Source organism: Xenopus laevis, chromosome 1L (genome assembly GCF_017654675.1).
Source record: "Xenopus laevis strain J_2021 chromosome 1L, Xenopus_laevis_v10.1, whole genome shotgun sequence".
NCBI lineage: Eukaryota > Metazoa > Chordata > Amphibia > Anura > Pipidae > Xenopus > Xenopus laevis.
In genome coordinates, this window is record NC_054371.1 from 146,763,239 (window position 1) to 146,787,114 (window position 23,876).

Consider the following 23,876-nt stretch of genomic DNA (forward strand, 5'->3'; position numbering starts at 1 on the left):
AAAGATTTTTTTTTTCTGTTGCCTGAACTCAGAATTCTGTAACTTGCTGAAATGAGAGGTAACGACATTCAGCTGCAGAGTGATGTCAAATCACCCGATATCCTTGAGAATCAGAGAATTGCATGCATTTCTTGTTAACATGACAATAAGGCACATGAGAGATGAGAAACTGGTTCTGTGGTGGGAAACAACATGAGGTTTCCTTGTACTTTTGAAAATGACCTGACATACTCTTAATGCGTATTTTGTTGAAAATTAAAAAAAAAGGATACATTCATTTGTTATTTTTTTTTTTTTTTTTAAAAAACCATATGATTTAAGCTTTTCTTAAAAAGCTTGAGGTTTCCTTGTACTTTTGAAAATGACCTGACATACTCTTAATGCGTATTTTGTTGAAAATTAAAAAAAAAGGATACATTCATTTGTTATTTTTTTTTTTTTTTAAAAAACCATATGATTTAAGCTTTTCTTTGTTATAAAAGCAAATATCTTACCTACTGGCTGCCTGAGCAATGCCATCACTAGCAAACGATCGCTGTTTGGAAAGTAAGCCTTCAATGGAAACCTAACCTGTAGAAATAATTAAAACAATAATTAAAAAAACACCTAATAAGGTTTATCAACTGGGTAATATTATTTTTCAAATTATCAAATGTTATTCAGATTACAGTTATTACACAAAGGGCTGGCATGAGAGGTAGAGAGAAGAAGCATGCGCCTAGGGCACAATAGTGACGGGCACTGGGTACGTACCTCTTTTCTTGCCCCTAGTTTCTTCCGGTGGAAAGATAAATTTGGAAATATGCACATGTCACACACGTATGCTGGCTCACTGTGGAGGTGTGTGCACTAATGAGAGCGCTCATGATGCTGGAAAAGCAGGCGGGTGCAGGGAGTGCTTGACTTAGCTGTCCTGCACCTCAAGCCTGGCACCGACTACACCTCTAATTTACTTTGAAGGGTAAGAACTGTATTTTGCTAAACAGTGCAAAATGCAGTTGGATTTCCCTATTTCATTTTTCATTGGCTTTGTAAGGGTGATGGTACATGGTGAGATTTTTCTCCTGTGGTTAGATCATTGCTACTAGGCGGCTTATCTGATGAAAAAGACTTCCCATAGCATAACAATAAGAATGCTGCAACCCAGCTTAATTGCAGGAAATTACCTCCCTTCTCAATTTTCTGCAGTTAAGCCATAGCACATTGAGTAATAGGTTTTAATTGTGGTGATCTTAATGTTATGCGATGGGAAGTTAAAGTTTAAACGTGGGCGACAAATGTGCCATAGCCCTATAACTCAGAGTTGTAGCCAATGTGCTGCTTGACAATGGACACCTTGTAGCTGGCCCAAAAATGGTTGCATCATTCCCACAAGGCAAACAATAGAATTTTTCTTAGTACAGTATTGTCTACAATTAACAATGAACACTATATGTAACTTGCTGCGAGATGCTGTAGCTTGCTGAAGTTCACAAAACTGTGCCGCAGTATTGTATTTTCAGCTTCTGCCAATATTGAAAGCATTCAGAAAAATGTCACTGGCATAATGGTGACAATAAACTAACTAAAAGGATGGACTATATTTTACAGACACACTGTCTGGAGTGGCAGCATCACTGGGCCAGTTGGCCAAATACAGTGCCTTATAAGTAGAAGAGTATGTGAGAATATATGAGATTATAGTTTACTGCAGCTGTGCCCATCTCAGAAAGACTCATTTTGAGTTTCAGTGCTCCAAAATAATACCAAACAGAATAAAATGTCAGTGCAGGATTTGTTATTAAGTAATATGAGAGAATTCTTCAGGTTGAGTTTGAATACTTCTACATAGTAAGTTAGGTTGAAAAAAAGACACACGTCCATCAAGTTCAACCTTTTAGCTTTTTTTAAACTGTGCCAGTTGATCCAGAGGAAGGCAAAAACCCCATCTGAAGCCACTCCAATTTGAGAGGGAAAAATTCATTCCTGACCCCAAAATGGCAATTGGAGTCCTGGATCAACTTGTACTATGAGTTATCTTTCATAACCCTGTATTCCCTCACTTGCTAAAAAGCCATCCAGCCCGCTTTTAAAGCTATCTAATGCACCTTTCAGAGCTCAGTGTTCAAAGCAATTCAATCATGTTCCTAGTCCAACCAGTTCTCACAAAGCAGATGAATGCACATGTAAAGAAAACCAAAAAAAGCCCAAATAATTGTTTGTGAATATGTTTTAATATGACATAGACGTGTGATCACTATGCAAGGTTTAGAGCTAATCAAACTCTTAAAAGGGACAAGAAAAAGCCAGTACGTATAAGTCCATTCAAAATAGTGTTTTCCCTTTCTAAAAAACATTTCTGCCCTGAACAGAGTGACATTTAGGGCAGAGAAACGCTGCTATTTCGGGAGAATAGTCAACCAGTGAAAAATTGCTTCTTCTTCAGGTGACTAACCTCCCCAAACTGCCTTCCCGCCGGCGATTTACATTCTAGCTTTGGCTTTCTGAAGTCACCCGAAGTTTCCTCGTGAGGCAACATTCGGACGATTTTGGAAAATGAAGTGTTCCGAGTGCCATCATGCGGCGATTTACATTCTAGCCGGTGGGAAGGCAGTTTGGGGAGATTAGTCGCCCGAAGAAGCAATTTGTCGATGGCCGACTAATCTCCCTAAATAACAGCGTGTGTCTCTGCCCTAAGTCTGATGTTGTCCCCATTCACAGAGCAACAGGGGACAATGAAAAGGTTTGATGAGCATGGAAATTATGTACGCCCGCAGGCTTGGTCACCCATAACTATCATATTACCTGTGTGTTATTCTTCTGGTAAATGTGGATAAATAAATGGGTAAATAACCGTACAACTGTTATAACCTTGATGTTCCCATCACTCTCCAGAATAGCATTCCTGGGTATAAAAAATACTTACATTAAACAGTGCTGTCCAGAAAGGTAAAAAATACCATTATTACTCTTCTAGAAGATTCATGTTTCCTGCTGTATTTCACAGTTACTGCAATGGCATTTTCCAATAAATCAAAGAATGTAGGTGCTAATGGGTAATGTAATAGAAGGTCTAATAATCCAAGGCATCCAATCTTCAGGTAGCATTTACTGGTCATTTGTTTGAAAGGAAACATCTGTGGAATACTAGATCTCAGGCAAACACTGCGCCTTTTATTACATAACTATATTTGTCTCAAAGATCTAAATAAAAACACTAGAAAACCCAAGACTTTCAGATAATTATAATGCTTTTTTTTCTAGTAACACATGCACTTGTTTAAATAAATATGGAGTCATAGGCCACAGGTCACAGAAAGGACACACGCATATGCAGTCATACTGCTCAAAGAAAATATTTCAATATGAAATAAAAAAGTTTTCCCCATCTCACCATGACATACTAATTATAAAATGATTTTACATCATCTTCAATGAACCAGTTCACTTCTATGTCTGCTAAATCTAGCACAAGGACTGACTAAACTTAAAAACCGCAGGGTGACAATTTTTCCCGTCCCTGAAACACTACTAGACATTTCCCGACTGGTTTATTCTGACACTTTCAGCAATGATTTACCATAACAAGAGGACCATTTAGCAGACAAGTCAATTACAGGTTTGTCAAAGATTTATGTATATATAGTCCATATAACATTAAAAAATGCAGCACGACATGAGCGTTCATTTGCACTTTTTTACTGCATCTAGACTAGGTCACTTAGAAAGTAAGCCACCCAGTGGATAATTCAGGGCATTGCTGGCACTTCTTTTAGTACACTAATGATAACTTTAGGAATATACAGATTTACAAACCAGAAATTTGTGTGTTGCTTAAGTTAACATTTGGCTGCAACTAATACACTCATGCTGTGAGACACTGACAGATTTTATCTGCTCTAATTGGTTGATTCCAGCATGGAAGCATTTACATCTTAAAAACTATGGGGGACACCTGGTTTTTTTATGCAATTAGAACTTGCCTCCAAGCCTGGAATTCCCTGCTTTGAGGCCACTGGGAGTAATAAATATCCAAGGGATTGGGGAGCAACATGTTGCTCGCGAGCAACTGGTTGGAGATCACTGGCCTAGAGGCACGGAAATGAGCAGGGAGCATGGGAGCTTCATTTTATTACCCAGTAGTACTACATCATAGACTCTAAGAGCTGTGGCACTTAAAGATTTAATTGGCTGTTTGTTTTTTAAAAATGTATTTTAAAAAGTTCAAAAACAAAGCAGACAGGTTTTTCATTTAATGTTTTGTTTTAATTTCTATAACATTATTTACTTTTAGCCAGTCTATGTGTTGCTATTAGAGTTATATGCCTCCTTTGTAGCCATTTAACTACTGTACCATACTGTGCCCTTGTTTGTGCCCATTGCATTGTAAAGCATTACATACTCAAATCATATCCCTTAATTAACCAATTGAAGGAAATTCTCCACCCTATAAAACCTATAATAGGTATTTCTATCCCTTAATGAATACTCACTTAAAAAATAGCATGATTATGGAATTTTGTTTAGTTTTAATGCCTAAAAAAATAAATAATTCATAGCAGCATCAGCAGTTGGTGCAATATCAAATAAACTGTAATCTCTAGGAGTTTGCGCTTGGTCTCTATAAAGCCATTCAAGTTGCATAAAAATACAATATACTCAAACCAAATTACTGTAAGAATTAAATAAAGTTGGCGGAGGATGATAGTTTAATCCAAGCACTATGTACACTTGTAGTGCTATATAGATATATACAATACAGGTAAGGGCAGAGACGGACACTAAAATATGGGGAGATTTAGCCACCTGGCGACTAATCGCCTCTTCTTCGGACGACTAATCTCCCCGAAAACCTTCCCGCCCTAACATGAGGCAAATACGGGCGACTTTGGAGAACGAAGCACTCCGAGTGCCATCCTGCCATCCTGCCGGTGATTTAGATTCTAGCCGGCGGGAAGGCTGTTCGGGAAGATTAGTCGCCCGAAGAAGAGGCGATTAGTTGCCGGGCAAATAAATCTCCCCAAAGTGCTTGCCATCTGAGTTTATCAAGATAAAGGATCTTTTTGAATTTGCATTACCTTTCCTTAAGTCCACTAAAAAACAACTCTACAGGAAATGGTCTTCCTCTTATCCTGCTCTTTCTGGATATATTTCCAGTTAATACAATACAAGAACAATCTAACTTTTCCAAAACTGGGGAGCTCACTTCAGAAGCCAGAGAAACAGGCACCACCGAGAGATGAGATTTTTTAATTCTATATGGCTGCTGTACATCTAGGCATATCAGATCAATCAAAGCATGTATGTGCCCAAAAGGAAGATTGTGATCTGGCATTAGATCTTTATTGGGCACTGTAGATCACAGCAAGTCAGCCTTTTCCACATACAGTTTTAAAGAGATATACACTGTGTCAATAACTTAACACTTAAAGCAATTTCCACATCTGGGGACCTGTGGGCAATGGCCTCCACTTCAGCACTAACTTTTGGAGTCCTCAACTTTCCCACCCTACCTGTTGATGAAGATGCATTTATGTCATGAAAAAAACAAGTGTAATACCTGAAAATATTGTCAATAATCCTAAATATGAATGGGTCCTGGGCAGCTTGAGCCTATGAATGAAAAATGCAGAAACATAAGAAAACATATGAATGAAAAAGGCAGAAACAGAAGAGAATGTAGGAGTCCATAATATAAACAAAGTAGCTTAATGTGAAGGACAGTCTATAAAAGGCTAGACTCCAGTGAGATTACTGAGCTGTGACATTACCAAAGACAAACACAGAATCTTGCTGCTAATAACAGGATGCAGCTCACATGATTCCCAGAGGCTACAGAAAAATAGAACAAGAGTTTTAAACTACTTTGTGCTCCTGGAGGGTTGAAGATACTCTATCCAGCCATTGCAATAAAATATGCATCAATGTCACAAATGTCAACTGGAGGAGTTTTTAAGAAGAGTTAGTGCAATGTTCCAGCACACCTGATTTACTGTATGCCTATGTTATATGCATGTTTTTATGCATCTTGTTGGGAATATTTATGAATGACAACTCCTTAGAGTTCCCCAATACTTGATATGGAACCTAAGCAACAGAATGATGCAAACATAACTTGTATCAAAAAATATATCCTTTATAAAGGGAACAAAGCAATAGGGATTTGTAGCAAATAGCTTAGTACTTTATATGGGGTTAAAACACAAGGTATGGGACCTGTTATCCAGAATGCTCGGGACCTGGGGGTTTCCGGATAACGGATCTTTCTGTAATTTGGGTCTTGATGCCTTAAGTCTACTAGAAATTCATTTAAACATTAAATAAACCTAATAGGCTGGTTTTGCTTCCAATAAGGATTAATTATATCTTAGTTGGGATCAAGTACAAGCTACTGTTTTATTATTACAGAGAAAAAGGAAATCATTTTTAAAAATTTGGATTATTTGGATAAAATGGAGTCTATGGGACACAGCCATTCCGTAATTCGGATCTTTCTGGATATCGGGTTTCCGATAAGGGATCCTATACCTGTACTGACTTATTGAATATGGTGAAAAGCCATAACAAATAGAGTACCCCGATGAAATTTACACTTTCATTTGATATGCAGAGGATGGAATTTTTGGATATAGAGGTTTTCAAAGAAAGAAATGATTTGGTGTACAAATAATTCAGGAAACACACATAGGAATACCATTATAGATTTCACCAGCTTTCGTACACCAAGTACAAAAAGGGCGGTACCTTTTTCACATGATGAAAAATAACTCTGATAGTGATGTTTGTGAACACTGTTGCATGAGACTTTTAAATGATTTCTACAAAAGGGGTTATTGTGAATCAGTTAACGCAAGCGTAAACTTAGATCAGAAATGGGTCGCTGAACATCAAAATGGGTTCATTGCAACATCTAGATATACAACTGGTTCTTCTGCAGTTACAATTATGGTAGATAACCATTGGGTGATGAAAAGCTGTCCAAGTTTTTGACATAAAAACATAAAAAAAAGTGTTCCCCTTCCCATCGCTAATTTGCATATGCAAATTAGGGTTCAGATTTGGTTCGATATTCGGCTGAATCTTTCACGAAGTATTCGGGGGTTCGGGCGAATCCAAAAAAGTAGATTCAGTGCATCCCTTTATGAAAGGACATAGATTACCTACTTTGAGATTTAAGGGGATTGATTTAGTTACCAAATCCAACAGAGGTAGGGATTGGGACCGCATGTGTCTACAAATAGATATTTTTTGGGATTAGAACTCTGTAGCCCCTTGGGGACTAAACAAGTCTTGTTCTTTTGTTTCATTTTTGGAACATAGATAATGTAGTTGCTTTATTTTTGGTGTACATTCTCTCTCTGTTTTCAATTTCTAGGCATTAGATTTTCCAAGTTTTAAAGTATAAACTTTGGAGTGCATTTTGTACATAACTTGAATGAATGTTATTGATATGCCTATGCTTTTTATGTAATGTACATTTATTGCACATACTGTAAGACAGGTTTTTATAATATTTTTATAATTGAATATATGCTAAACTACTTGGCACTGTATTGTGTTTTTATATTATTTTAAATAGGACCACTGGGTGTCTACTTGAAATAAGATTACTCAAGGGCTAAAATGTCAACCCAAAAAATAAATGTTGCCTAGTAAAAGAAAACATAGTTCTAAGCAACTTTGCAAAATACATTTGTTACAATTTTTCTTTGTAATTTTCTTAGTTTTTTTTTTTTTTTTAAATTATTTGTATATGTAATGCTATTGAGTGTTTGTCCCTTTTTATTCTCTGCCTTGGTGGCTGACTGTTGATACAATGCAAGACACAGCTGATTGCTTGGGAACTAAGATGTTTGCAACATTGTTTAAATAATAACAACCTGGAGTTGGGCAAATGTGGCTTTCATTAGCAACTGTATTTACAATTTTTTTTTTTTTTTTTTTTTTTTTAAACGCATTTTGGAAAATTGCTTATTATTTATTTTATAAGGCAAATGTTACTTTTTGGGTTGACTTGCATGTGTGTAATTTGTTTTTTTGGGAAACTGAATAAGCTGCAATGCTGCCACCTAGTGTTCATAAAACTAAACTTCTCAGCATATGCAAATTTGAGCTTTTAGAAAGAGAAAGAAATGAGCACGCATTATGGTGGCTAACCTTAATTCTATTTTAAACAAAATTCAAACTCACCAAAAATATTCTTTTTTAACCAATAAGATTCTATGAACATTTATTTTTCCTTTTATGTAACCAATATCAAGTATCTGTTCTGATGTGTTGAACATATTAAATAAAATTGTTATAGCCCCATAGGTGCAACCACATTCAAACACCATATTGCATAAAGGGAACAGAGAGTGTCATAGAACAGAGATGTATTCCAGCATTTGGGCACAAAATGTATAAGTTGGGATGCTCTGAACTTTTCCTTAGCCGGAAGATGGAAATGCACAATAAGAGCGTCTAGAGTGCAAGGGCCTCTGGGAGTAGTCAGAGATTTTACCAAGGTGAAACCCACCAGAGTAATTGGAATTTAGAATTCTCTGGATGTCACTTTGCCCCTTTGAGCCAGAAAGTGGGCAAGACCGGCTTTTATTTTTGGGTCGATTTTCCCTTAATAACCCTAGGTATGACAAAGCTATATAAGGATAAGTATACCCATTTTCCAAAGACACCCACAGTAGGGAGTCTATATCGTTCTGTAATAAAGTAAACTGGAGTTGTTTTGCCACTTTATAGTAATTCTAGCAATTAGGCAGTCCCAACCCTCAGTGGGATTTAGGTCTATACAGAACTGAGCAGTTACTCTGGGGGCCTTACTATTCCAAACACATTTTATTCTCAAAATCTTTTGACATCTTGAGTTGAAAAGAAACAGAATTTTCCAAAGAAATTTGGGAAATAATTTCATTTTTATGGTCCATATATGCCCTATCCATGATATGTGGATCCATTCTTCCAAAAATGTCCTCAATTTCTGGACAAAACCAATAATCCTAAACTATACCAAAGTATCACAATTATTAGCCAAATGTATCCCTAAAGAAATAAATCACAGTTTTTTTCATTGAAATGTAAAATTCAGGGCTGTTTGTGTTTCGTGGGGCAATCTTATATTAAGAGCTTTGGTCTTGCCAGATTTGTCTCCAAACCCGATATACAGTTATGTTTAGTCAGAAGATTATATAAATTATAACCTGATAAATGGCACATTGTATTATTTGAGTTTGTATATAGTGTATATATTCTATTGAACTTTTTAGTATCACTGGGGATAGTCACGGTTAATCTAGAACACAATGATTAATTTCCTGTGACTGTGAAGAAATGAGGGCAGAGAATCCACTTTTCCATTGCTGATCTGCTGCCACCCAAATACACTGCAGGCAAATGCAGAGAATTTCAGTGCAAAATGTAAAATGAAGCATTTCTGCGCTGAAATACTCTGCATCTGTCTGCACCTAAGCCAAGGCAATGTATTTGGGTGCCTCTGTAGAAATAAGTCAAATCAACTAGACTTGCTGTGTTTTTTTCCTTACCGACGTTTCACCAGTCATCCAACTGGCTTTCTCAATTCAGAATAAGTAATTCTGAATTGAGAAAGCCGGTTGGATGACTGGTGAAACATCTTCAAGGGAAAAAAACTCCAAGTCCAGTTGATTTGACTCATTTCTACAGATATACCATGACCTGGATGAATGAGAATGTTCACAGACATATTTGGGTGCACTCTCATGGAATAGCAGAGCAGCAGCGGAGGAGCGGATTGTCGGCTTGTTAGACCCTAGCCTAACAGTATATTTCATTTAAATGCATGTGTAGTTTTTTGGTGTCACTGGTTCTTTAACAAACCCCTGTGAATATATAAATACAAATATGCCTACATGCATACAAATGGATGAAAGTCGTTTTCATCTTAAAGAGATCCCGACAACAGAAAATAACCTTTTTTTTGATTTATCATCTTTGCATAGAATTTATCATTTTGCCATAAAAGCATTTGCCAGATGCTTTTACATTACCCTTCTAACCCCCATGTTCCTCTATAAGGGGGCTGCCATATTTGTGCAGCAGGAGCATTAGAAACACTAACTGACAGGTGAAGATGGGATAGTCAGGTTGGCAAAACAGTCAGGTTAAGGAACTTCAAGTAACAATTACTCACAAAAGCAGAACTATCAGTGAAAAACAATTAACATGACCTATAGGTAACTTTTAGGGGCACATTTACTTAGCTCGAGTGAAGGAATAGCATAAAAAAAAAATACTTTGAATTTCAAAGTATTTTTTTGGCTACTTCGACTTCGAATTGAACGATTCAAACTAAAAATCATTAGACTGTTCAACCATTCGATAGTCGAAGTACTGTCTCTTTAAAAAAAACTTCGACCCCCTACTTCGCCATCTAAAACCTACTGAACCTATGTTAGCCTATGGGGATTAAAATCCGATTAATCGAATGATTATTCCTTCGAATAGCGCTAAATCCTGCGACTCCGATATTCGAAGTTGAAGGATTTAACTTCGACAGTCGAATATCGAGGGTTAATTAACCCTCGATATTCGACCCTAAGTAAATGTGCCCCTTAATATAGATTAATATTTTGAAAAGAACATTTTTAGGGTCAGTATCACTTTAAGCAGTTTACAATGAAAATAGTGATGCTGTCAAACAAGTCATAATGGAAAAAATATGGTATGCCTTTATTTTATATCTAACAGTACTGATACTTTATTGATCCCACTTCCATTATATTAGATGGGAATGTGAACTTACTCCTATGCCTAAATAACACAGTGGGTGTTTTACATCCTGCTGTGCTCGGGCAGAAAATAGCACTAATGAGAAGACTCATATCTGACTAATAATGTTCCTAGTGAGGTAATCCAAGAGATTCCTCCTCTGGTCTGAATATAATTCTTTTAGGTTTAAAAAATTATTTAAAATGGAAAATCGTAGTACTCATAGATGAACAACCTCTATCATGAAGTATCCATATCCAAATTGAAAAGCAAGGTCCTAGTCTGCAATCCTAAGTAATTCACAGAACTCAAGTACATTTCTCTTAAAAATGCTAATTACTGTGCCCCCATGTGCTTCCATGTTCATATATGGCTGCCATATACCAAGTATATACTCTACAGCATATAATGTCAATTTAGAGATTAAAACTTGTGTATTAAATCTTTCTAGGAGAAATACAGAACAACCACAGTTTATCAAGAATTTCTAAAGAAACAATGTTGTCAGCAACTCTGTGTTCCTTCTTCAACCAAGTATGCACAGGATCTGTACTCTGCTTTTAAAGAACTATGGATTCAAGTGGAAACAAAAACATGCTCTATTTTATAGCTTCCTAACTCACTATAGAATTTCTAGAACTAATTCTGTTTCATTCTCAAGGGGTGGAAAAAGCAAATTAACAGCACACCATATAAAATAGAAGTAACTAGACCATCACACTGAAATTACTCCCACATACCAGGTGCAATGCAGGAAATATCAAGTTTCTTTTTCATGAAAGAACAAAGTTCATCCAGTTTTTGTGTTGTGCGGTTGCTACATGTAAACTCTATAGCCCTGGAAAAGATATCTAGTGATAAATGTTAACTTCCTCTATAGTCCTTGACTATTTATAGTTAAATGTACACAGACATCCAAAGACATTGCGTGCTAATAGAAATATTGGATAATGTAAAGTTACACTGATTTGATTGAAAGTTAGCTCAAATATATACAGTATTTTGGTTCTTCCCTTGCCTAAAAGATGTATTAGAGCTCACTTTTTCAAAATACTATCCATCTATATGCAGGATTTGTGCCAGTCTGTTATTTCCTTAACAAAGATATTGTTTGTGCTGGAGTCGGTTATTCGATTTAGATCAAGTACATCTACTAGGAAATTGAGCACCCCCCCAAAGAAGTATTAGACCTAACTGTCAATCACAATCTGATCCAACTTCAACATGAAAAGAGGATTAAGTGAGGCAGATGCTGTGAGGGTGATAGTGAAAAGTAATTTGATATTTAGATAATGTACAGTATTTTTGAATGCTATTTATATTTCCATAAGGAGGCTTGTATTAAATTTTCAATGGTCCTGTCTGATTGTGTCAGTCACACTGGGCTGAAAGTGGTGTGATCCTTTAAAAGGCTATAGTGGTTTTATCAGTTTTAATCAGCCTATAGAAGGGATTGCACCAACCTTGCCCCCTACATGACAGTAGTAAACAGCTTGGCCCAAACATACACTAGAGTTAGGATCTCAGAACAATAACTATTATATTGTATTACCACCACAACAAAAGAGTCTAATATTCTCAAAACAATAGTTCATACTAGATAATGTGCATAAACAAGGCAATATACAATGAAGGAGGGCCCCCTCCATTCTACAAAAAGCACTTATATTAGATATACGCAGTGTTCATGAATTTTACAACATATCCAAAAAGTTTTTTTTGCAGTTTTAGTGTGTATCTTCTCCACTATACATGTAGGGGTTTTAAGTGATCAAGCATAGTTTGAATAAAACTATCCATGGAAAAAATCACTTCATTCCATGGGGTGCAGACAGAGTAGCAGTACTCTAGCAGTACTCTAGTAGAAGGTACAGTGTTAAAAAGGCGCTCCTAATTGCATGTTAACATTGTAAGCATAATACTGAGCCACCAGATGGAAAGCTGTATTTGAATATGTGGCCACACTTATATTCCATCAGATGTTTAAAGAGAACCAAAGTAAGATGTTGCTTTCCAGTTAATGAGATCTAGCACTGTTTACTGCTGTGCAAACCAGGAGGAGGCTTGCCTCTAGTTGATTATCGCCATACACCTCAACGATTGTTTCACTATGATCATGGCTTTTTCAGGAGAGCGGGCACCACTGAGCTGGGGAAGAATGTGGCAATTTTGCCTCCTGCCAGTAAAAATTACACGTTCCTATGGATTTTTATAGGAATGCAGCACCATGTACCAAAACCTACCGTACTAAAAATGGATGATTTTGACTGCTCCCACCAACACACTGGTACATCTATCTGGTTTGATAAATTGGTCAATTCATTATGCTTTCAGAAAAATGTTTTACATACAAGTTAAGCCTTTTGCTTATGTCAAACGTATCTGAGAGAAAATGGATCAATAGAAATATGGAAAATGTATGCCATTATCACCAATTAAAAATGGGAAAATTCCTTCTCTACTCCAAAATGGTATTCTGACTAGTCTCTGTTTTAAACTAGTACTTTATAAGAAACTGTGTTTCCTCGCTAGCTAGGAGGGCATCTAACCCTTCTAACGGTATTCCTACAATGAAGAAATTTGCAATTTTACCATTCTTACAATACTATACATTTTAGTATGTTTATGTGCAACTTCCTAGGACTCCCTTACAACATGGAGGAAGACTGCAAAGTACAAAAACCAGGCATTTCGGCGATTTTGCACTTACATTTGGGGAATTATTAAATGACCTCCCTTTTACAAGGCATGCATTTGTGCCCTTTTTCAAAATATCTACGGGTGAATCAACAATTCAGTTATATTATGGCATTATCCTTTCATATATTTATATATACCATTATACCAAAAATGTTAAAAAAGCTTATCTGTGTTACATATTTTCGAATGTTACAGGAGTAAGTTACAGCTCTTTAATTGGACACATTATAGTGCTACAAGCTACTTGATTAATTAGGATGAGGACAGAAAATCAATCTGATGCTTGTAATAACATTGCTTTAATAACTAATTAGTGATTGCATTGACAAAATAGTTTATTCACAAGCCATTCTTTCTGGGACGCTGCATTAGTAAATGGATATGGTAAAAGTAAAAGGTTTTGTAATAAGCTTTTATGTGAACATCTATTAGGTGGGTAGTTAGTACCTCTGTGCTCTTTGGCTGTGTATAATGATTAATTGTGCCATTTGTAGTGTATCTTTACACAGCACATTATTTAATAAACAGTATATAATGTTTCTTATTTCAATAAGATGACATTTTTATTTTAACCGTGTTTATGTGTGAGAGAGGTAATAATGGGCTGAAGGGTTCAGGGGTACTTTTGGCCAGAAACATGTTTATGTACCAAACTGTGTTCCAAAGAATTCATAACAGCCAATAATATATGTTGCACCTAAAATTACATTTTTCTATCCTTTTTTTACGTGTTTTCATTTTAGGATGATTTGCGTTTTAATCTGTGTAATGATTCTTGCAAATGGAAAATTGGGGGGGTGGAGATATTTAGCCCTACTCTTTTATTGAATACCTACAGAATGCTTAAAAGAAAGTACAAAAGGCAGTAGAAAACCAGGAGCAAAAACACCTCAGTTCCTTAATTTCTTAACCTAACAAAAATACCTTAATAATTGGTATATTATAAACAGACGGATAGTAAAGATGTAGCGGGTTCATAATTTAAACCTGAAGTGACTAACCATATGTTCAAATGAATAATACAAAATGTTAACTGAAAAGCATGCTCTCCAAAGAATAAAGACTATGTATAATGATCAGGACATTACAAAACACTGACATTTTTCAGAAATGCTTAAATACAGGTTCCGTGCATTCAGGAGAAACTTGGAAAATCCAACTGCTTTAGGATACTTTGTACATCAGAGACAATTGTGAAATTCTCTTATTCTTTACAGGAAAATCTAAACGGCTTGGTTCTTTGAGGCTGAAGCACTTACCAAGACTGAATCATTTATAATCTGTTCCATTTCTTTCAATGATTTGCTTTGGATGGCAATTAATCTCTGAAATAGATCCAGCACAGCTCTTTCGAGGCTCGGCAAATGACGAAGCCACAAGCTAAGTACTGCTGATTCACTTAGCAATATCTTCTTCCTTTTTTTATAAGAAATAAAAATAAATATATTTACGTCAAAAGTGTTTACTGGCAAACGAAAAACAGACAGTGTGTGAAATTGGTGCAATACACTGTTCAATAAATGACATCAAATTGTTGGGCTTATTGTTTCAAAATAGACATCTTACAGTGCAGTTCCCATCACCCACAAAGGGCTCTAGTTTCTTAGCAGATGGGGCATATTTACAAAGGTGTGTAAAAAGTAGAATTCAAATACACCAAACAAGTCCAAGGAAAGCTGTATACAATCAAGACTATTGCAAACGTGAGCCCAAAAGTATAAAAATTGTATGCCAAAAAGAGGTGATTGCTCGTAAAAAGTAACATAATGAGTAATGCTACTTTAAACATGGGAGGGGTCATTTATGAAGCAGAACTCAGGTGCAAATTGCAAAAATAAATAAATAAATTTAAAAAAAAGGCTTTTTCACTGAGTCCTGTGTGTGTTTTTGTTGTTGTTATTTTTCTGAAGAAAATTTGCAGAAACTAGGGGGCCCACTTACTAACAATTGAATTTTTATTTTTTCCATGTGGTTTTCTCTTTTTTTTTTAATAGGTCTAAAAATTTGAGATTTATTAAGTGTAAAAACCACTAATACAAAACTTTGCCAGGTAAAAGTTGCTTCGTAATTTTTTTTCGCTAGGAATTCTCAGAAATACTCAAATTGGTAGGGGTTTTCAAGGTATTCATATTTTTTATCGAATTGTTCAGAGTTTTTGAGTTTAGTCGCAGTTTTAAATACCTCTAAAGCCACTAAAATCCAACCTATTTTTGGTATTAAGCTAAGAGTAAGAGTAGATCCATCAGTGTTGCCCAACAGGCAAATAAGTAGATCACTGGTCAATCAATCAATCAAAACATGTGGTGCCTCCTACTACTCAATAATTGTTCACACACCCAACTTTTGTCACTCAATAACTATTCAAATGGCTGCTGTTCTTTGTTTATATTCACACATTTACAAATGACACTGCAATATCGTATCCTGAATTATTTTGTTAGTATGGAGGATGCTGACAAAATCCCTTAGAATAATATCTAAAGTGCAAAGTAGCATTGCCAGTTCTCTAGTTATTAAATATACTCAAACACAGCCGCCAAGCTTACCTCAGTATTGCATTATTTATACGGTCTAAGAACTCATCATCAAGAACTTCCTTTGGTTCAGAACTATGATACTTAAGTAGTGCTTCAAGTAAAGGGACTAGGTCAGGCAATGTGAGAATTGGGATGCACCTAAGGGATAATGCACGTACATAATCTCCTGAAAGCCTGTAAAAAAAATATGTAAATGTAAAGTATATTTTCATTTGCTTTTCAATAAATATCTTATCCCGCTTTTTATTGTATATTATAACCTAATAATGGGATACAAGTAGGCCACAATTATCTGGATGCTGACAGATGTGACTGTTATGCTTCGTATGCCTTATTATGTACTTTTTGCTGTTGCATACTGTGGGAAGGCAGGCTGCTTTATAATGCATTTTTTTGGGCTACAGCTGTATAAGATATACCACTAAGAAAGAGGTAGGTTTTTGTTCCCTGCAAAAGTTTCATTTTTGGTTCTTTGCTCTGCTGCATTTTTTTGAGAACTCAGCACGTTTCTTATTTCCAGTTTGAGTAATGGCTTCCATACACAGACCTATCCCATAAAGTATCTGATCTACCAGTCTAAGTGCCAAACAGACATACAATGTGAGGGGCTGCAAACAGTATGGCTACCTTTCTACATGTTCGGCCAACATCCCGAATGATCAGAACAGATGGAAAGGAAGACAGGCTGTGACCCTACATGATTATTCATTGATGCCATGCATAGTGTTACCACCTTTTCTGGAAAAAAATACCAGCCTTCCTATATATTTATCTTTTTTCACTATTAATAACATTGGGATCAACCATCATTTTTACCGGCCAGGCCAGTAAAATACCGGCCAGGTGGCAACCCTAGCCATGCACTGGCAAACAAGGTGTATCACCAATGAAATATTCCAACCTCCTTCGTTCACCCTGGCAGTTTAAAGGTATGCGAACAAATGCCCCAGACCTGGAATATAACTTGAACTGAAGCCAATACCAACTAATCTTAAAAACTAAAATTTTGCTCACAATATATGATCAATAGTATGGGTGCACTTGCCCCAGGCTCAGCATTTATAAGTGACCAAGAATACCTCCAAATTGTGATTGCAGCCCAAATTGGTTCAATCTTGTCAATCGATGCACTCAGGAGGAATTGGAAGAGGATACAATCAAATTAATTTTATTTAACCTATTAATATCACATATACCTGATGAGTTTCATTTAAAAAATACTTAGCTATCCTATGACTAAGTCCTCCTCTTCCAGTTCCTCCTACCTGTTCTCTGGTGTTGAACTGACAAGTGTATCAATTCTGATCAACTAACTAAGTAATATACATAGTACATAGATACTATTGGGATTGAGGTGCAAGGAAAGTACATACTTATTTTCACAGTTACTGCCTTCTGGCTTGGTGAGCTGTTTTATCCAAGAAGCGATTATCTAGAGAAAAAATAAAAATTATATATATATTTATTTGCATTGTAAACACAGAGATCATGCCAAGTATTTCTCACATTCTAGCCAATCTCTAAGCACTGTCAATATTTTTGGGCTAATGTATAGGAGACAATTTACTGCAGTTTACAACTATATATATCTCTGTGAAAACCAAACCTGTAAGCAGGTGAAAATGCAATAAAGAAAAAAAACATTAGATGTCCTTTTATCAAGCAATGATTTTCACAAATAACTTTAAAATCATTGGAAATCTTTTTAATCTTTTAATGTACAGGTATGGGATCTGTACCTAGAAACCCATTGTCCAGGAAATTACATCTCCAATAGACTTCATTTTAATTAATCATTTTTAATTTTAAAAATTATTTCCCATTTCTCTGTAATAAAACAGTACCTTGTACCAACTTAATTTGAATTACTCATTTTTAATTTTAAAAATGATTTCCCGATTTCTCTGTAATCAAACAGTACCTTGTTACCAACTAAAATATAATGGTAATTAGGAGTGCTCTACCTTCATTAATCCCGTGTAGGTTTCAGGTGCTGAACTTGAAGACCCTCGCCTGCTTTTTGGGTCAACTTAGCATACAAAGTAAGAAATCCAGCAGCACACTCTAATTGATGCAAAAATCCGTAGTGTTTTATTAGCCCATATATCAACAGAAAAGGGGCAACGTTTCAGGCCCTACTGGACCCTTTATCAAGCCTAATGTGATTACTTTCACCAAACAGTTATATACAACATCATGGGGGGTGTAGTCACAATCTCCTCCCCTTCCTCAGTGACATCATTAATTGACATGCTATATTGTGTAATCACACAGATAGGAACAATTTATTGCAAAGTTTCCACCCGTTATCTTTAAAGAAATCTTTGCCTTCCACAGTATACAAGAGTCAAACGCATAGTTAGTGACACAGAAGTTTGCAATACACGACTGACACATCGATTTTTACAGAGAGGATACCCCAACAGAATATTAGAGGAAGGACTAAACCCAGTAAAAGATAAGGATAGAGAGCAACTTCTAAGACCGAACGCGACCACCAAAAAAGAAGGACAGCGGATGGTCTTTGCGAGCAAATTTACAACTGCTAGTAGATATGTTTCAAAAATCATTCATAGACATTGGCACTTATTTCAAAATTGTTTAACACATATACCCCAATTTTGTGAACCACCCCTCATAGCCTACAAAAGGGGAAATAACATACAGGATAAATTGGTCAAGGCAGATATAGGGCCGCAAAAATTGTATAAACAACGGTTCCTACAGAATCCAAAATGCGGAACTTTTCCCTGCCTTAATTGTACTGAATGTAATTCAGTGATTAAAGGTAACTATTTTTACCACCCTCACACTGGTAAGAAATTCCCAATCAAAAATTACTTCACATGTGACTCTACTTATGTGATATATCTATTAAAATGTCCATGCGGTTTAATTTACGTGGGGGAGACTACGCAAAAGATCAAGGATCGGATCTCAAAACATAAATCAACCATACGGAGGGAGATTATAACTTTGCCAGTCCCCCAACACTTCCATCAGGCTAAACATGCCATTAGCCAATCAAAATTTCAAATAATTGACACTGTGGAGATACCAAGAAGGGGTGGAGACAGATTACTACAACTAAAATATTGTGAAATGTATTGGATACATACACTAGACACGATTTGGCCATGAGGGTTGAATAGAGATTACACACCTGCAATGTTCATCTTTAAGTAAGTAGGGAAATATGAACATAAGATGATTTTAATGTTTGATTACTTTTGTATCTTTCATACTCATGTTTTACTTATTCGTTTTTCTTTTAATCTTTAAAGGACAAGGAAAGGCAAAAAAATAAAATCCCATTTTCACTTTCTTTAATGAAAAAGAAACCTATCTCCAATATACTTTAATTAAAAGATGTTTATTGTTTTTATAATAAACCTGACTGTATGCAGCGAAATTTTCCCTTCATTTACTGCTGTGGATAGGAATTGTCAGATGGTCCCTAACTGCTGAGCAGGGAAACAATCATACTTATGAACAGCAGGGGGAGCCCCCGCCTTACTTACCAGCCATGCAGAACTCAAGCAGCTTTGTTTATGATGATCCCTAAGCAGCCCAGACCACACTGAGCATGTGCAGGGTCAGGGTCAGGCAAAGATGTTTAACAAAGTTACAAGATGACAGTCCCCTGTGGCCAACTTTGAAAGCATAAATCATTTGTTTGATTAGGCTTTGTGGTGCAATAAGTTCATGCTTATGTTTAGTATACAAAATACAGCCTTTCTAGCCTTATTCTATTTTAGACTTTCCTTGTCCTTTAAGGTTACTAACTGATCTACAAATGAGTGCTGACTGCATAATGTGCAATGTAAATCGTGCAATGTAAATCGTGCAATGTAAATCGTGACAGGGTCTCAGGTAATATAAGATCAGAATATGTTTATATAACTATATAATATTTGACTGTCCTAAGAAGATTGTTATGGACTCAACATACAGACAAATAATCACGAATGGTTAATGTGTGAATACACAATATAGCATGTCAATTAATGATGTCACGGAGGAAGGGGAGGAGATTGTGACTACACCCCCCATGATGTTGTATAGAACTGTTTGGTGAAAGTAATCACATTAGGCTTGATAAAGGGTCCAGTAGGGCCCGAAACATTGCCCCTTTGATGGGCTAATAAAACCCTACCAACTAAAATATAATGAATCCTATTGGGTTTATTTCATGTTTACATTATTTTTTAGTACACAAAGTATGATGATTCAAACGGAAAGACCCCTTATGCAGGTCCCAAGCATTCTGGATAACAGGTCCCACACCCCACAGGTCCCACACGCAAAAGTGTTTTATCAGAGGCATGTCCTGATTTTTATAGTACCATTGGGAATGTTTGGATAAGATACCTGGAACATATATTACATAAATAAGCAGCACCTTTGACAAGGTGGAAATGTGCAACTACTTTTTCCTTTTTCTATTGTATAGCTCCAAATTGGTCTTTGGACTACATTCCAAATGTAGTGGCCATGGCCACACGCTTTTTTGGCAAGGTCGCCAAACAAGCGGATCTTTCCTTGATATGCCCACTAACGGAAGGGTGATATCAAGTTAATCCGAACATTCGGCCCTAGGGCTGTACGATCAGATTACAACAAAGAGAATGGGTGCCGTCAGGTCGTAGGACCACTTCAACTAGCTAATGTGGTCCTCAATCGCACCGTGTATCGCTGCCTTAAGTTGAAAACCTTCAATCTGAATCTTCCATAGCTAATAAAATAACACTAAATTATACATAGCATACTGAGAAAGTATAACATGTATGTGGGTGTACTAAAACATATCCAGAAGAGGCTTTCCTATGATAGCTTTTTCTGTGTTAGGCACCCGAGGATCAGTACTACAGATGCAGAAAATAATCAGATAGCCAGTAAATGTTACTGAATCTGGTGCAGCCTTTGATCATTTTATTACATTTTCCCCAAAGTATCTTTTGCAAAGTAGAGATTCAAGACACCTGCTAAATTCAGCTAAATCTCAGACTTGTTTATATAGATTAAATATTAAACTGATGCTTGCTTCTTAAAGGAATTATTCTTACATTCTTCAATAGCTTGCTATGATAGTCAACAGTTGTGCATCCAATTTTGTCGATAGATTTATATTCCTCATGTCCGATTGCTTCAGATGAGCAAAACAGATGGCATAGCAGGTTCTGTTGAAATAAAAGGAGACATGGCTAAGATTTACACAGTAGAACAACAAAATGGATTATTTGTATGACATATACATACCGATTCCTCTACAGCACACACTTGAACCCTTTCCCATCCTTAATCATTATAAAATCATGTTGATAAACAATATACAGGAAAACAAAGATGTAGAAAATGTAGAGTACTTATACAAACATAGCCTCTGTATGATGCAGTAGTGACAAAGATTTTATACAGAAAATTTCATTTAAAAGCTAATGTATCTGGTTTATATGGTGGCAATAAGATTTGTGGTAGGTCTAGGGCTAGATTCACAAACAAGTTTTATTGGTCTGAATGTTAAATAGTTTCTTTAAGGTTTCAAGAGTTTACAAAAAGGAAATGTTTCCTCATACTCTAGGGTTTATGTGGCATCGTAGACTATTATTTAAAGTGTAAAGCAAGTAAAATAGAAGAAAGAATTAAGCCAAGATTTTGCTTGTGGATTTGGACACATTATAAAAGCATTGTATCGTTATCGCCATCTAGTGGAAAAATCATATTTACTATTCTAATACTAATTGATTATGTTATTCCTTATTTTGAACATTAAATATAATATTTCAATATATTCCACAAAGACAAGCTTGTCATTAAATAATGTCATCAATTAATGAAATTGTAATTGATGTAAATTGGAAAGTTGCTTACAATTATAAAATATATTTTTAGGTTTATACCTTTTGAACACACACACAAATACATAGACACAAACTCCAGGAAAATATTTTTACATGGATAAAGAACTGGCTGAAAGATAAATTACAAAAAGTGCTGGTAAATGGAACAGTTTCAAATTGGACCCGTGTTGTTGGTGGAGTACCACAAGGGTTTCTCTTTGGCATTGTTCCATGCAGGATGCTGCTACTTTTTAGAAAGATTTTACTACACAGGAGATCTGGGCAATTAATTTGCAAATGTGGTTCAATGTTGATAAATAACATACATTCTAGATATACACTAAATGGAAGTTTCTTGAGGGTCATAAATAATCAGTAACACATAAAAATTGAAAGTGTTTTAAAGTAATTAAAATATAATGTACTGTAACCTTACACTGGTAAAATTGATGTGTTTGCTTCAGAAACACTACTATAGTTTATATAAATAAGCTGCTGTGTAGTTACTCGCGCAGCCATTCAAACTGAAAAAAGAGAAAGCCAAAAAAGATATAAAATACAGTTCATATGAATGCATTCATGGACATAGTTAGAAAAAATTGACGATGTCAATCTGGAAAGTTTTTCTTGTTCCTTTTCCCATCAAAGAAAGATGTCCAGGTATGAATCACAACTGAGCTTCCTTTTTAGTATATGGTCAGACTGGGCCAAGAGAAATCTTTCGTAGAGATTGGTAATGAAGAATGAAGGACAAATGAAAAAGTGCTTCTAGCTCATTTATAAACTTTGTGCAGGGCAGATTGGTTTGCACAGTGAATATATTTGCCCTGCACATGGTTACATGTAGAGAGCTCCACCCTCTAATTTTTCATACTGTATGATAGTGGCACTTTGTTTGATCCCGATCCCAACTCCTGGTCATGATTTAAATTTAATCTAGATCTCATTTTTACGCAATTATCTATCTAGTAATTGACTCTTATTGCACTGCACTTTATATTTATTCTATTTGATCAATTTTTTTTTTTACAATATCAACTTCGTAAACGCACCCTATTTTGTATAATTAATTGGCACTTACCAATGAATTGTTGACATCCTTTACCACACCTGAGCCTAATCATGAATTTCGAATGAATTGATTGTTAATCTTTTAACTTTTTTATTTGGCAACTTTCATTTGATATATGCACTAAACAGCACTTTATAATTATATTTAATTAATTTAAGGATTGGCCTGGGAATTAATTGATCTGGGAATTGATTGGGTTTATATAAAATTGTTGATGAGTTAAAAGACCGGCACTGACTGCACTTTAATTTAAGTATTGCTATTACTACTTGTATAGTAGGGAAGTAATCTATTACTAGATATAAAATTAGGCATTACCAAGGGGGTACTTTTCTATTCGAATTTTTCTATAGAGAAAAAAAACGAATTTAGTACCGCCTAAAGGTTTATTGCAAAAGTTATGGAATTCTCAGCTGGTTATGAGTTATTTCATTGAAGAAAATTGCAAAAAAACTGCTCCCCGTGTTATTTTGCATTAGAAATGAATAATTTCCAATTAATAATAATGAATATCCACATGAAATTCTATCCAGAGGGCCAGCAAACAGTGTAGAACAGAACTACACGTAATTCATAGACGGCAAAGCCCTACTTCACATAAATCATTTAGGCATCACTAAAATAGCACTCTATTTATAGGCAATAATGCTTTTATGTTTAGAGTAGAAAAATAAAAATATCAGTCTGAATTTAAAAAAAAGAGTAAAACATAATCTGAAACATAAGGGATGTAAGGGAGCTTTTGTGACTGATTAGGATATTAATGCATGCTTTTTTAGAACACAAGAGCCCCTTCAGCTGACAGAGTTTAAATTACAGATAAAACCTGTAGAGGGCAGGGTTGCTTTTCTTGAAAGCTTTCCAACAACTGCTCACAAATTTGGCCGAGAATCTTGGTAGTCTATTCGTACTGAAAAGCCAACTCCTATCTATCACTATTAATATTTAGATTATATTTCTGATATATAAAATTTCAATAAAGAGCCAGTCTTCGATGCAAAAAAA

At 35.6% G+C, this 23,876-nt stretch overlaps 1 protein-coding gene across 7 annotated transcripts in view; it reads right to left on the reverse strand.

Moving 5' to 3' along the window:
* fancc.L (FA complementation group C L homeolog) overlaps positions 1 to 23,876 on the reverse strand; it is a 71,339-nt gene that overhangs the window by 13,786 nt on the left and 33,677 nt on the right. For 6 of the 7 annotated variants that reach the window (XM_018251286.2, XM_018251146.2, XM_041583641.1 and 3 more), the window contains 7 exon segments: positions 21,026 to 21,139; positions 17,333 to 17,391; positions 15,969 to 16,133; positions 14,682 to 14,838; positions 5,540 to 5,592; positions 2,785 to 2,884; positions 495 to 570 (listed from right to left, as the gene is read on the reverse strand). In XM_018251286.2, coding sequence (XP_018106775.1) covers positions 495 to 570; positions 2,785 to 2,884; positions 5,540 to 5,592; positions 14,682 to 14,838; positions 15,969 to 16,133; positions 17,333 to 17,391; positions 21,026 to 21,139 — 724 coding nt within the window. 7 annotated transcript variants of the gene reach the window in all.